We start from the raw sequence: 13,825 nt of genomic DNA, 5'->3' as shown, positions 1-13,825 counted from the left end.
TTGTGGTCTCATCATCTGGTGAAGGAATTTATGAAAGGACTGTTCTGATCATTCCCGCTGTGGGAACTCAACGTGGTACTAACTAGGCTCATGGGGGGGGGCCCCATTCGAGCCTATGCATTCAGTGCCGTTGAAGTTTCTGTCGTGGAAGACAGCATTCCTCGTGGCCATCACCTCTGCACGAGTGGGAGAGATCCAGGCCCTGTCTTGCAAGCCTCCATACTTTTCACGACACGAGGGTGGTGCTGAGGACGCACCCCTCCTTCATGCCCAAGGTGCCGTCGGACTTCCACCTCAACGAGCCTTTGGTGTTGCCAGTTTTCTTCCCGTCGCTTTTGTCGCCGGCTGAGAGGACTCTGCACTCGCTAGATGTAGCTAGAGCGCTGAAGTTCTACGTGGACCACACGAAGAGTTTCCGGAAGACATCACAGCTGTTTGTGAACTTTGGACCTGTGAATCAAGGGAAGGCTCTCTCGAAGACTTCCATTTCCAGATGGCTCTCCGGCTGCATCATGCACTGTCACCGGTTGGCAAACCGACCGCTGCCCGGCCGTCCGAGAGCCCATTCGACCAGAGCGATCGCTGCTACTACGGCGTTCCTGTCTGGTGTGCCCCTGCTCGACATCTGCAGGGCTGCTACGTGGAGGTTGATGCAGACCTTCACGAGATTCTACTGCGTCGACCGGGATTCCAGGGAGGAGTCCAGAGTCGGCCAGGCAGTGCTGCGCAACCTGTTCGCCTAAGGTGAGCCCGGTGAGGAGGTAAGAGTTGCTTAATGTTGAGTTGTTGTATTGCTTGATATTGAGCCTTTTGCCACCTCCCGTGGTTGTGCATGTGTGTACTGCTATGTATTCTTATATTCATGAGCATGTGAATCCATGCCAGACCCCATGCTGGAGAAGGAACAAGTTACTTACCTGTAACTGTTCTCCAGCATGGGTCTGGCATGGATTCACATGCGAACCCTCCCGCCTACCCCTCTGAGGCTCTTCACTTGGTCATACTGCCACTTCACGTGCTACCAAATCTGAGGATGGCTGCCAGGGGTGGGGCTTGGGGAGAGGGCAGTCATTGGCTGGGGGCAGTATGACCCAGAGACCAGTGTTTGGTTACTACTGAGAAAGAAAGATTAGAAACGAAACTGATACTGATTTTTTTCTATACTGAGGATTCCCGGCCTGACGGGGAATATTCATGAGCATGTGAATCCATGCCAGACCCCATGCCGGAGAACAACAGTTACAGGTAAGTAACTTGTCCCTTATCCACCCCATTACTTAAAGATGCTATGCATGCAGGTCATGTGGATGACGTGGAGTGTAGTATTTCCACATCAGTATCTGCACCCAGTAACACTGGATGACAACATCAGGATGTTGTGTACTGTGACGGCATCATGAAGCAAGCCACAGACAACAGATTCAAGGTTCAAACAAAACATTATCTTGGATGTCGGGAGGGTGTAAGGCCTAACTTGACCTATGCAAAGGTGGGATTTCCCTACCTAAAGAAACTAAGGATAGTCTGAGTTAGTAAGTTCAACTTAAGTCTGTCTGTGTCCAAAACCTATACTTGCCCTCACAACTAAAACTAAACAATATGCCGGAATGACAGCAATAAAAAATAGTGTTCCAAATTAAAGTTCTGAGCTTCCTCCGGCTCTCAGCTCCCCTTCCCCAAGTTCAAAGCCATTCCAAAAGATGTCGGGGTTCCTTTCCCAAGAAGACCACACAGTTCCAAAAGGGCCCCAGGGTTCGTTTCTCCGAGGGGACAACACACTTTCAAATATCTTGGGTTTCCCTTCCCCAAGAAGTGAGCTCTTTAGCTTGCCAACTCTCAACCAGTTCAAGTCTCTTAATTCTCAAAACCAATTCCAGATTTACTTTACAATTCTTCAGGCGTGTCAATAGCTTATACAGATTGAAGTGCATTATTCACTTCAGCCATCTCCTCCTTCCCTCTTCTCCTACTTCCACCCTGTCACACCTGACAATGTCACCCAAGTTGTCCGCTCCATGAAGGTCCCTTCTAAACAGGTATCCCCTTGTTCATCCAGGACCATCAAGGACAACATTATCTCTCTTGCCCCTGCACTCGCGGATTTCTGCTATCACTCTTTTATCACTGGATCTATCTTTCTTTCCCCTCCTCGCTTAAGCACTCCCTTGTGCGCCCACTCCTGAAAAAACCCTTAAGTAGACACTTCCTGCCTTGCCAATGACCACCCTATTTCTATCACCCCCTTCCTGGGGAAGCTGCTGGAGAAGCTGGCATTGCCCCAACTCCACTCACACACCGAACTCGTTGATGGATTCACGACCATCAATCTGGATTCCAAGCATCCAGAGGCACGGAAAACTGCTCTTCTGAACACCCATTTAGAACTGCTCGCATCTCTGGATTCCATCTCCCCTGTTGTCCACATCCTTCCTGATCTCTCCTCGGCCTTTGACAGTCAAAGGCTCCACGATACGCTTGGTATCCCGAAACGTGCACTGGACTGGCTGACAGCCTTGCTTACTGACCGCTCCTCCCAAGTCATCCTGCGCACCTTCTCCTCCCCTACTTCCTTCTCCACATGTGGGGTCCCCCAAGGCTGTATGCTATCCCCTTGGCTCTTTAACATCTAACTTGCTCTGCTTGCACGCCTATTCTCCTTCTCCAACTTCCGGTGCTACACAGATGACGCCCAGCTCTTTTTCAAATTTCCTGCTGATCCCCTTGCATCCTCCATCATCCCGAACTGCTCATCTGCGTTTCCAGTCCTGGTGCGCCTTCAATGATCTCTGCCTCAGCGCCTGTAAAACTGGGATCCTTCCCATCGGGACACCTGCTGCCCCCTTCACTCTGGCCTTCCTCATTCTGCCCTCTCCCTGCTCCTACTGAAGACAGAAACCTTGGAATCGTTTTTGACAACTCTCTCCTTCCTCCCTCACACTCAGGACATTGCCAAGAAGTCCCATTTTTCAGCTCTTCCTTCTCAAAGGAATGCTCTTTTTCTTACTTTTCCCCCAGAGGCTAAATGTTACCCGAGCCCTGGTTCTCTAGGCTCGACTATTGCAATAGACTCCTCCTTACTCTACCTTTATTCCACTCTGCGACCCCTCCATCTAATCCAGAAAAGGGCAGCACGTTTTATCCTTTGCTTTAAGCCCAGGGACTGCATCTCTCCTGCCTTTAAAAAGTCTTAATTGGCTCCTGGTTGCTGCACGGATTACATTCAAATCCCGCTGCATCATCCATAAGGTTGTCTGGGCATGGGGAGCACACTAACTTTACTTTACTAAATACTCTGTCTAGAGCACTACGTTCCTCGAGCACCAACTCTTGGTTGTTAAAGCGTTTTGCTAAACGGAGAGCTGATGGCTGATCACTTTCCTCGGCTGGCTCCCTCCTTTGGACATCCTCCCCTTGCCTCTGCGCCTTGAGTAGGACTTTCTTAAATACCGGAAGCTCCTCAAGACATTCCTCTTTACCTGCTCCTTCCCTTTTCTGCTAATCCCACAGTTAATGTGATTGGTTTGCGGGGCCCTTATGCATCCGCAGGTCCCTGACTTCCCACACCCAATCGGCACAGCTACTCAACAACCCATGCACTTCACCTGCGACTCACCCATGAGCCTGGACTCCCCAGCACTTGCGCCCTCTCTTCTCTTCCTTGCTGCACTTGCACGTTCTGAATACTCGCAATGCATTTTAGGTCCGTCCATCCTCCATTCCCTCCACTTCTTTTTAAATATTGTGTTTTGTAATGTATTAACTCCCTTGTTCCACCTGTGGGTGCTTTGAAACAGTATTTTACTTGCTGTAAAAGCGCCTAACAAGCAAACAATAAATAAATAATTTAAAGGTGGAGATTTTCTTTTCTTGGCTTTTCCAGACAGACTATCCTCAGTCTGGGCGCTGTTGTCGGCCACACGGTCCACCCATTACAAGTCACTTCACCGATGAGGCTTTCTTGTCCACACAGGTTCCTCTTTGACTGCACCTGTGCTTTGCATTTGCTTTGGATTCTCCTTGACAGTCTCTTGGCTTTGCCACAGTGTGTTCTTCCATACAACTTGCTCCGTGGTGCTCACTCTTTTCCACCCCTTTGCTTTCACACTCTTCAGAAGTACCCATCACTTGCTTCACTTTATTCGTAAAGATTCATTCTTTGTCTTTAACTGTTCATTACGTGCATTTCACACATGCTGTCATTTGTAGGCTTATCAAAGCTTTCCTTTAGTTTGGTATTCAATAATTCTTGCTTTAGTTTATTCAAGTTCTTTACCTTATAGTTCAGCGTTTGCTCAATATTCAAAATCCCTCACTTTGGGTTCACCATTACTTGTAAACATTTTTCAGCTCATCCAGCATTACCATATACCCCTTTTGTAGCCCCAGGAGTGCACTGATACGAGAGTTCCCTTCAATTCACTCACAGGTCCTTGGCGGCTCCTCTGGGAGTCTTCTCTATTCTTTCTCCTGGCTTCCGATGGCTCCTCCCACACTTTTCAGGAGATATGCGAGCCATGCTCTCATTCAGCAGTCTTTGTTGTGGGACGCCGGTAGCGCCGCTCTTCACATGTGTATGCAACTGGTGGCCGGCAGCACTCTGGAGTCTTCTGTGCCCCACAGCTCCAGCTGTAGCCCCCAAGGGAGAGGCGATTCCAACTGCTTCGACCCTTTCAGTCTCTCCTCTGCAATAGCCGGCGTCCTGGCCTCCAGGAAAGACTCTCCTCGACCGCACCCTTCTGGGCAGGAATTCCCTCCTCTCGGGCCAGTCTCTCCGAGACCGGCATCTCTCCTGCTGGTTTTCTCCTTCCTTGTGGCTCCACGTTTTATGGTCCTGGGACTGGTTAACAGGTTGCAGGTGCGAGACCTGGAGTCCCATTGCCTAACCGCATTTACTGTTCTCTGGACATGCCTGACACAATAGTTCATGGCCTCTTCCTTGTCCCAGTTCTAGAGTGGTGTAACTGCATGTTAGTGTGTATAACTCCTAGTCGCCTCTTCCTCGTCCTAGAGTGGTGTGACTTGGGGAAAATAAGAGATATGATTCCCAACCTACGACGGTAGGGGGTTGGTAAGATTTACTACCACAAGGCAAAGACATCCTCCCTCCACCCAGGTGATCCTCCCTTGCCTCTCCAGTCCCAGGGTGAGGTTCCAAGAGCCATGGCATTTTCCTGGCCACCTGAGAAGAGGCTCCAAAGAGAGTAGGTGTGAAGATGCCTTCAGGTTTTTCACAGTATTTGCCACGTTCTGACTTTTGCATGTTGCCCAATGATTGGAAACTAAGGTGTCGTCAAGGTACCGGAATTCGTGAGACCCTTCCAGATCTGCATCTTATTTCTCCTGTGTGGTGGTGATGTGACCCATGCTATGATAATGCAAGTAGTGAGCAGTTTGTGAGAGACGAGTCCTGCCACAGTACCTCATACGTGGTCACCCAGTCTGTTAATTGACAATGAGCTGCACACCCGACTGATGTTGGTGGTTCTGTCATTCCATCGCTAGGGTTTATTTGCCACCTATTTTTGCCCAAAAAAACATTTATTTCTCATTTAAATTTGGGGGGGGTGGGTTCCCCCCATTCCCTCTTCCCAGTTATTTACTTATTCCCCACACTCCCCTACCCCTTGTAGCCCTTAAAACCCTCCACCCCATATTTTCTAGGCTTTTTTGTGGCCAAAAATCGGCAGCAAAAAATCCTGCTAATGAACTAACGTCGTACTGATGTTGGCATACCCCCAGTAGAATTCACGGATTCTGGGCAAGTACCATCATCCCTTTATTTATGTCATCGCAGAAGAGTACGCCTGGGGTTCTGATCCTGAATCTGCTGCTTCAGTCTCACAATGGTGCGACATGTGCAATTCTACCTTCTTGAAGACTCTGGACAATGCTACAAATGAGTGTTTATTGAATGGGTCTGCAACCTTTGGCTCTTATGGTTGCCTTCGGCCCCAACCAGCATAGTCCATTGCGAGAGGCCATGGGAGTTGTAGTCCAAAACATCTGAAAAGCCAAAGGTTGCAGAATCCTGGTTTATTGCCTTGTTTTAAAAAAATATATATTGTTCAAATTTATTTTTTGCATTTGTAAAGCGCCTGGGTCAGCCCAAGAAGCTCCCAAAAAGGAGAGCTTTGATTAATCGGCAGTCCTATTCCAGCCCTTGTAATGGTTTTGGTGGTGCTTGATTTCCAGGTGACAGCTCAGGATGTGCGCAAAGAAAACCCACTGCTCTTCAAATTCAGAGCCAAGTTCTATCCTGAGGACGTGTCGGAGGAGCTGATCCAAGACATCACGCAGCGCCTCTTCTTCTTGCAGGTTAAGGAGGGGATTCTGAACGACGACATTTACTGTCCCCCAGAGACCGCCGTGCTGCTTGCTTCTTATGCCGTCCAATCAAAATACGGGGACTTTAACAAGGACCAACAAAAGCCTGGCTTCCTGTCAGGTGATAAACTCCTTCCACAGAGGTAACTATATACGTGGGTTGTGACGAAATAGATGGGCGGGTGAGCACTAGTCGGTAAAGGTTATAGGCTTTTATACTGCACCAAATCACCACTGTAGGTTGAGGTCCTGGCCTTGTCTGTAGAGTGATGTACTGTGCCTGCCATCAGGGGTGCCGAGACCATAGCATGCAGGAGGCAATAAAACGAGGATTGGGAAATGTGGAGGGAGAGGTTGCAGTGCAGTGTTTTGTGATAGCATGGTGCATGTCAATCCGCTTGCACGATCCATAGCTGTGCAAAAGAGGGGATGGGTTGTCCTTTAGAGCTTTCGCAATTGAGTTGCGTTTTCTAGGCAGATTTTGGGAACCAAGTTAACTCGCAATGTTAATGCATACCTGCCCAATCTCAGGGTTTATCCAGGAGACTCCGAGCTTTTACTCTGGTCTCCGGAGAAGAGCGTGGAGTCTCTGGGATTTCCGACGCTTCCAAGAACTCTGTCCACACCTCAATGTGATTGGCTACAAATAGACTGATAGTAGCTAATCACATTGAGGTATGGGTAGATGAGCATAAATCTCGGTGGTGGGGAGGAGTCCAATCACTTCATCCTCTGGGTTTTTCTTTAGCAAATGTATAATATGATAAGTTATTCATAACCCGCTTAATACCCAGTGGTTTCTAAGCGTGGACCTGGGGATCGAACCTGTGTTATTGATATTTTATTTCTATCGCGCTCGTACACAAGGGTTTCAGAGCGCGACAAGTCAAGTGAGGGGAACAGGGTAGAACAAAAACGTTCCAGTGACATTGAGAATGCGCAAGTCCTTGGGTGAGGGAAGTGCATGTAAGGGGGAGAAGTGGAAAGTGCTGAGCAAACGAGAAACAGATAAATAATAGAGGCAACTAACAGTGGTATTGCAGCCAGCAATTGGCTAGTGCTGGGTTTGAAGCAGCAGACGGGGTAGGTCTGATAAGTGCAGGAAGTAAAAGGGGGGGGGGCTGTATGGTTACAGATACAGACCCCAGTGCTCGGGGTGGCCCGGAGGCAGTGCAGAAGTATGGCAGGGTGAGCAGGTACCTGGGCCGGAGGACAGAGGGTGGCCAGGTGCACCGTGCCAACAGATCAGCAGGCAAGCGGGGGAGCGAAGGCAGAAGCAAAGAGGAAGATCTTGAGGTGCTTCCGGAGATGGTTCTCCTCCTATTTTCGAGTGGCTGGGAGGCTGTTCTAGAGGGAGTCCCCAGCCGAAGACTGAGATCTACCCCCAGCTCGTTTCTTTGAAAAACGACGGACCCTGAGGGAGTTAGAGGAGCGAAGAGCTCGAGAGGGGAGGTCTTTGCAGAGGGATAGCTGAAGGTATTTTGGACCCAGGCCCCAGAAAGCCTTGTGGACAATGGAGAGGGTTTTGAATGTAATCCTTTACATCCATGTGTTTCTCCGTGTCGTCTGTCTTCCAAGGCGAGCACGTTGCCCCTGGGCTATCTTCCTGAGACAAATGTAGGCAGGAGCATGCAGTGTCTGCTGCATGAAGGGACTGAATGTGCTGGAATGTGGGTGGCTTATTTGCCTGCATGGCTCCATACCTTGTGCCCCAGGTAAAACTCCAGAGTGTTATTAGTGGAACTGCAAAGCCTGGGCCCGGAGTGGCCAAGTCATGAACAGACTGCAAACGTGAATGTTGTTGGTAACAGAAGTGTTAGGGTGTAGAGTGCTCAATTATACGGTAAAATCAAAAATGCCTGGGACCTTGATGTCAAAGGGTATTAAGAGTTTATTCTGAGTCATGTTATGCTAGACTTTTTATTTAAGTTCATGGTGATGAGCCTGCCAGTGGAAGTGCTGGAGACCACAACCAGTACTTCCAGTATTGAAAAGGCTGGGGCACGCACAGGAATGTTTGAGAATGGTAAAAGTGCTGTAGAAATATGCAGGCTTGATGTCGCTGGTGATACTTTTTACAATGGAGGTGCAGGGTGCGAGTTGGACCTTGTTTTGGCATGTTGAGTAAATTGGCGAATCGGTGGAGTTGCTGTGCTCTGTGAAGGGCCCATGGAGATCTCCCTTCCAAAATACACTGCATCCCCTACTCTGCCATTGGGGGACTATGCGCTTAAATGTGCCACCTGGGTGCTCGTTGTAAATGCTTACCCTGGAATTTGGTGGCTGGCTCTGAACACTTGCTCCCCACTGCCTAATCTGACTGCTCCTATTCCATTTGCAGCAATGTGCCCTTTTTGCATTCTTAGAGCCAACGTGAAGGCAGTGTTTGAAAAAAAAAAAAGAAAACTGCCCTTATGAAGCTCCAATATATAGACTTCTATGTCTTTTTGCAAGACACCAGATTTTAAGTATGCACATATTCGCGTTAGTGACTGGAAACCAGACTTTAGCGGAAAATAAGCCTTGATCAGACAGACAAGCGATCTGCTCATTCTTTGGATCCCTGAATTTAAAAGAATGTTTGACTTCATAAAATGCCAAGTAACATCTGCCAGAAAGACATGAAGTCATTGTGAAGTGGTATGTGCCATGGTCATGGCCTTCGAACACACCAGGGACCAGCGGGGCGCATTGACCTGTAATGCCTGGCCATGTCACCATTGTTAGAGTGGCGCGGCAGCAAAACACCGAGCATTGAGGGAACAGTATTCTCAATGCAGGTCATGAAAAGGTCTGCAGGTTTTCGAGAACTTAGAAGGATGATATTTTCAGGTTTGGGGCCTCTTGTTTTCATTGTAATTTGCCTAGTTTCACATGCCAATTAATCAGACTTCTACCTCCTCACATAGGAAGCAACGGGGAGCCGATGAACCCCGGCCTGTGCGAACACTGTGTAAATGATATGGGGAGGTGCTCTCTGGAGGGGTTCTCAGGGTTTTGATTGGCTTTCATTTTCTTCTAGAGTTCTGGAGCAGCACAAGCTTAACAAGGAGCAGTGGGAGGAGCGGATCCAAGTGTGGCACGAGGAACATCGGGGGATGCTCAGGTAAAGCCGCCATCCGATCCAGCCAATGACTGCTGTACCTTCTGGAAGGAGTTGTAGGGGGGGGGAATCTGAAGCAACGGTTGGCTAATGGAAAAGTGCACTGAGGGCCCCACTTCTGGGTAAAGTTGAGTTTAGTGTCTACTTAAACCAAATCCGGCATACAAATAAGTAGGAGCTCCAGTAAAGGTCACCTTTTTGGCGGCGTCTTTTAGAGATTCAATGTTGCAATGCACACATTCCAAGTGCTCTTGCAGAACTCCTTTATAAACAGAAAGGGCACTTATGTGGTGCAGTACGGAACCACCTTGTCGGCATCCCATAATCTCGTGTTCCGCCCACCCACTACCCACTATGCCTTCTGCATGGCTTCATTCCCACTGGGCGCACCTTCCCTTTTTGCTAAAATCAAAGTAGTGTGTGTGAGGTTGATGCCACATTTCACCTATTCTGCAATTCCAGGGTCCCCTACTGTCGAGTAACCCCTACTGTCCTCCTTTTGCCATCCCCATGATCTCCGCCTGGTAGGTACGTTCTCGGCTCTGTAAATGTCTCTAGTGTCAAAGCGAAACAAAAGATTTGATGGCAGCAAGATTTAGAATGAATCTTAACCTCTGGAAATTGCTCTTGGCAAATCTCCAGACAATCGTTCTTCGCCTGGCAAGTCATTACAGAAGTGAAAAGACCATGTATCTGGTTTGGTCCCACCCGAAAGAGGGCAGCCCAGTCCGAACTGCTAGGTCACATCCCTTCTGCCAAGACCACAAGCATCCCCAGACATGTTTCAGTCTCATTGGGCATCATCAGTGAGGAGTAACTTGGGTCCTAGGCCCAACAGGCACGGGACCGACGTCTGGGCATACCCGTCCCACCCGGGGTGATTTATGCAAAAATGCCTGGAAGGTTTAGAATTCATCAACCTCTGGAATTGCTCTGGGCAACCCTCCAGAACATCGTTTACTTCGCTTGCAAAACCATTACAAAAGGGGAAAGAACATATACAAATCTGTTTTGGTCCCACCTGAAAAGGGACAGTCCAGCCTGAACTGCTAGGTCACATACCATCTGCACAAGGCCATCGGCATCCCCAAAAATGTTTCTGCTTTGTTGGGCCTCATCAAACGATGGTCTGCAGGTTTGCCCAGAGCTGTGCCTGTGGTTGCGATTAATTCAAAACCTTCCAGCCATCACCTTTTTGTTTTGCTTAGCACCCCGGGTGGGACAGGTATGCCCGGTTGTGGGTCGCGTGTCTGCTGGGCCAAGAGACCCAAGCTACTCCTCACTGACACCCATTAGTGTCCAAGCATGTCTGGGGGGAGGCTTGTGGTCTCATTCTGAAGGGATGTGTCCTAGCAGTTAAGGCTGGACTGCCCTCTTGGGGTGCAACAAAGCCTGATTTGCATATGGTCCTGAATGGCTTGGCAGGCTAAAAAACAATGGTCTGGAGGAATGCCCAGAGCGGTGCCCATGGTTGATTAATTGGATACCTTCCAGCCATCACCTTTTTGTTTTGCTTAATGTGTCTAGTGTGACAAGGTGGTCAATGAATCCCACGCTAACAACCAGTATGTTTCTATTTTTATTTGTTCACACAGCAATTGGAGTTTCCAGTCTAGGGGTTGTTACTGTACTTTTTCCCTCCAGATTGTAGGGGCCTCCCACCTCCTGAGCCCCAGAGTCCCTATTCCACCACTGCTTATTGCGAGATCGGTCCACTACAGGCAGGGGGACCCCTAGAGAGGCATTAAGGTGGCGGCAGCCTTAGTAGCTCACTCCAGGACTTCGATTGTTCTGATGTTCCTTATGCTAATGGCCTATTCTTTAACCTTCTTGCCTGTCTTCTCGCTCTCGTTCGTTCTTTGTCGTTCTCTCTCTCATGCGTTCTCTCTCTCTCGTGCAATCTCTCTCTCTCTCTCTCTCGTGCGTTCTCTCTCGTGCGTTCTCTCGTGCGTTCTCTCTCGTGCGTTCTCTCTCGTGCGTTCTCTCTCGTGCGTTCTCTCTCTCGTGCGTTCTCTCTCTCGTGCGTTCTCTCTCTCGTGCGTTCTCTCTCTCGTGCTTTCTCTCTCTCGTGCTTTCTCTCTCTCGTGCTTTCTCTCTCTCGTGCTTTCTCTCTCTCGTGCTTTCTCTCTCTCGTGCTTTCTCTCTCTCGTGCGTTCTCTCTCTCGTGCGTTCTCTCTCTCGTGCGTTCTCTCTCTCGTGCTTTCTCTCTCTCGTGCTCTCTCTCTCTCTCGCGTTCTCTCTCTCGCGTTCTCTCTCTCGCGTTCTCTCTCTCGCGTTCTCTCTCTCGCGTTCTCTCTCTCGCGTTCTCTCTCTCTCTCTCGCGTTCTCTCTCTCTCTCGCGTTCTCTCTCTCGTGCGTTCTCTCTCTCTCTCGTGCGTTCTCTCTCTCTCTCGTGCGTGTTCTCTCTCTCTCGTGCGTTCTCTCTCTCTCGTGCGTTCTCTCTCTCGCGTTCTCTCTCTCGCGTTCTCTCTCGCGTTCTCTCTCTCGCGTTCTCTCTCTCTCTCTCGCGTTCTCTCTCTCTCGCGTTCTCTCTCTCGTGCGTTCTCTCTCTCGTGCGTTCTCTCTCTCTCGTGCGTTCTCTCTCTCTCGTGCGTTCTCTCTCTCGTGCGTTCTCTCTCTCTCGTGCGTTCTCTCTCTCTCGTGCGTTTTCTCTCTCTCGTGCGTTTTCTCTCTCTCGTGCGTTTTCTCTCTCTCGTGCGTTTTCTCTCTCTCTCGTGCGTTTTCTCTCGCTCGCGCGCTTTCTCTCGCTCGCGCGCTTTCTCTCGTTCTCTTTTTGCAATTTAGCATTCTGAGACATATGGGTGTGTTGCGCTATATAAGAAATGTATTCTGCTTTCTCTTTCGCGCGCACTCACTTTTTACCAAATTGGCTCCACCTGCTCATTGTTCCATTGTAGCTTTCCCTTGATCATGACAGAGTGCTTTTGTGTTCAGTGAATGTGCCACCCTCCCACCTTTCTTTAGCAATTCAGGACAGTTCTAACTTCAACTAAACTACGGTTGCAGAGTAAGAGTGGGGGTCGTTTTTCTTCTGAGGCTGTCCCTAACCAACTATTCCCTTGTCTGAATTGACACTTGTTGGCGATCTGTTCCATTTTCCCCCCTTTGAGTTTCTCGTCACTGTGGCCCTGGTCCACTTCACCTTTTTCCATTGCTTAATTTGTAAGCGTTTAAGTGCCAGGACTCAATTATTTTCTAGTCCGCTAGTGGCAATGTGGGCGGGCAGTTTCCCACCGTTGCTGCCACCACTCACAGCTGTACCCCGCAGTGTCAACACATTAAGGGTTAAAGTACAGCTCACACCACCTTATTCGGGTTGATGGATGCTCTGGCTCTCATTACCTCATCAATCTGAGACAATAAGTGCCAGGGCTCAGAAATAAGTGCCAGGGCTGAGCCATGGCAAACACCCCCACAAATTAAGCACTGCCTGTTTCTGTGGTGCTTTATGGACACCTAACTGTTATCTGTTTGGAAACCTTTTTCTTTTTGCGTCTTTCAGGGAAGACGCCATTTTGGAGTACCTGAAAATTGCCCAAGATCTGGAAATGTACGGCGTGAACTACTTCAGCATCAAGAACAAGAAGGGCTCCGAGCTCTGGCTGGGGGTGGACGCCCTGGGACTCAACATCTATGAACAAAATGACAGGTAAATGGGTCTGCTTTACTCCAGCAGAAGGTGGTGGGACTTGTGCAGATCTGTGGCCCCCAAAAGCATGATTACTTTTAAACTAGACAGCAGAGGACTTTTAGCACTGCTGGTCAATTAGGCGCATCCCATAAATACGTACTAGGGATCTGAGGATGTAGTTCAATCATGAGTGTGAACTTGTTTGAAATCCCATGGAGACTTGTTGAAGTGGTTTGGTGTTGGATGTGGGCCACTTGGAGGCAATGAAATGGTGACCAGGGAAAAGGTGTTCAGTCATTGCTTAGCTGACACTGCCTTTCTGGTACATATTACCCTCGTGTTGCCTGGCAATCCATCGTATGATTTAGTAGAGTGACAACTGCTGTCATGTACATGGCAATCCAGTTGATTTTCTTTGCTCTTTTTAAATGCTTCATTCAATGCATGAGGCTGACGGAAGAAAAGTACCACTGGCGCGCGCTACCATCAAAGGGACGTTTTCACTTTCATCCCAACGTCACATTGCTCATGATCCATTACGAGTATGATGGCAAATGGTGAATTCTCGGATGCCTATACAAAAAGCCAGAACTATTGACATTGCCAGAGATTGTTCTTGTATACGTTTACTGTTGTGTGCAACCATCTCAATCTCGCATCTGTGAATACTGCCAGCTCTCCTGGTAACACTAGGAAATGTGCAATTATGTGATAAGATTTTAAAAAGTGTGGTCTCCTGTGTGCGCACAGGGCTTTAAGTGGGCCTG

General features: G+C 48.9%; 1 protein-coding gene across 3 annotated transcripts in view; it reads left to right on the top strand.

Annotated features, from left to right (window-relative positions):
* MSN (moesin) overlaps positions 1 to 13,825 on the top strand; it is a 278,033-nt gene that overhangs the window by 222,229 nt on the left and 41,979 nt on the right. For all 3 annotated transcript variants that reach the window (XM_069612528.1, XM_069612527.1, XM_069612529.1), the window contains exons 4-6: positions 6,193 to 6,467; positions 9,347 to 9,430; positions 12,930 to 13,076. In XM_069612528.1, coding sequence (XP_069468629.1) covers positions 6,193 to 6,467; positions 9,347 to 9,430; positions 12,930 to 13,076 — 506 coding nt within the window. The remainder of the gene's footprint in view (positions 1 to 6,192; positions 6,468 to 9,346; positions 9,431 to 12,929; positions 13,077 to 13,825) is intronic.

The sequence above is a fragment of the Ambystoma mexicanum genome, chromosome 5p (assembly GCF_040938575.1).
Source record: "Ambystoma mexicanum isolate Mex_15411 chromosome 5p, UKY_AmexF1_1, whole genome shotgun sequence".
Lineage (NCBI taxonomy): Eukaryota > Metazoa > Chordata > Amphibia > Caudata > Ambystomatidae > Ambystoma > Ambystoma mexicanum.
This window is presented reverse-complemented; position numbering and strand designations above follow the sequence as displayed.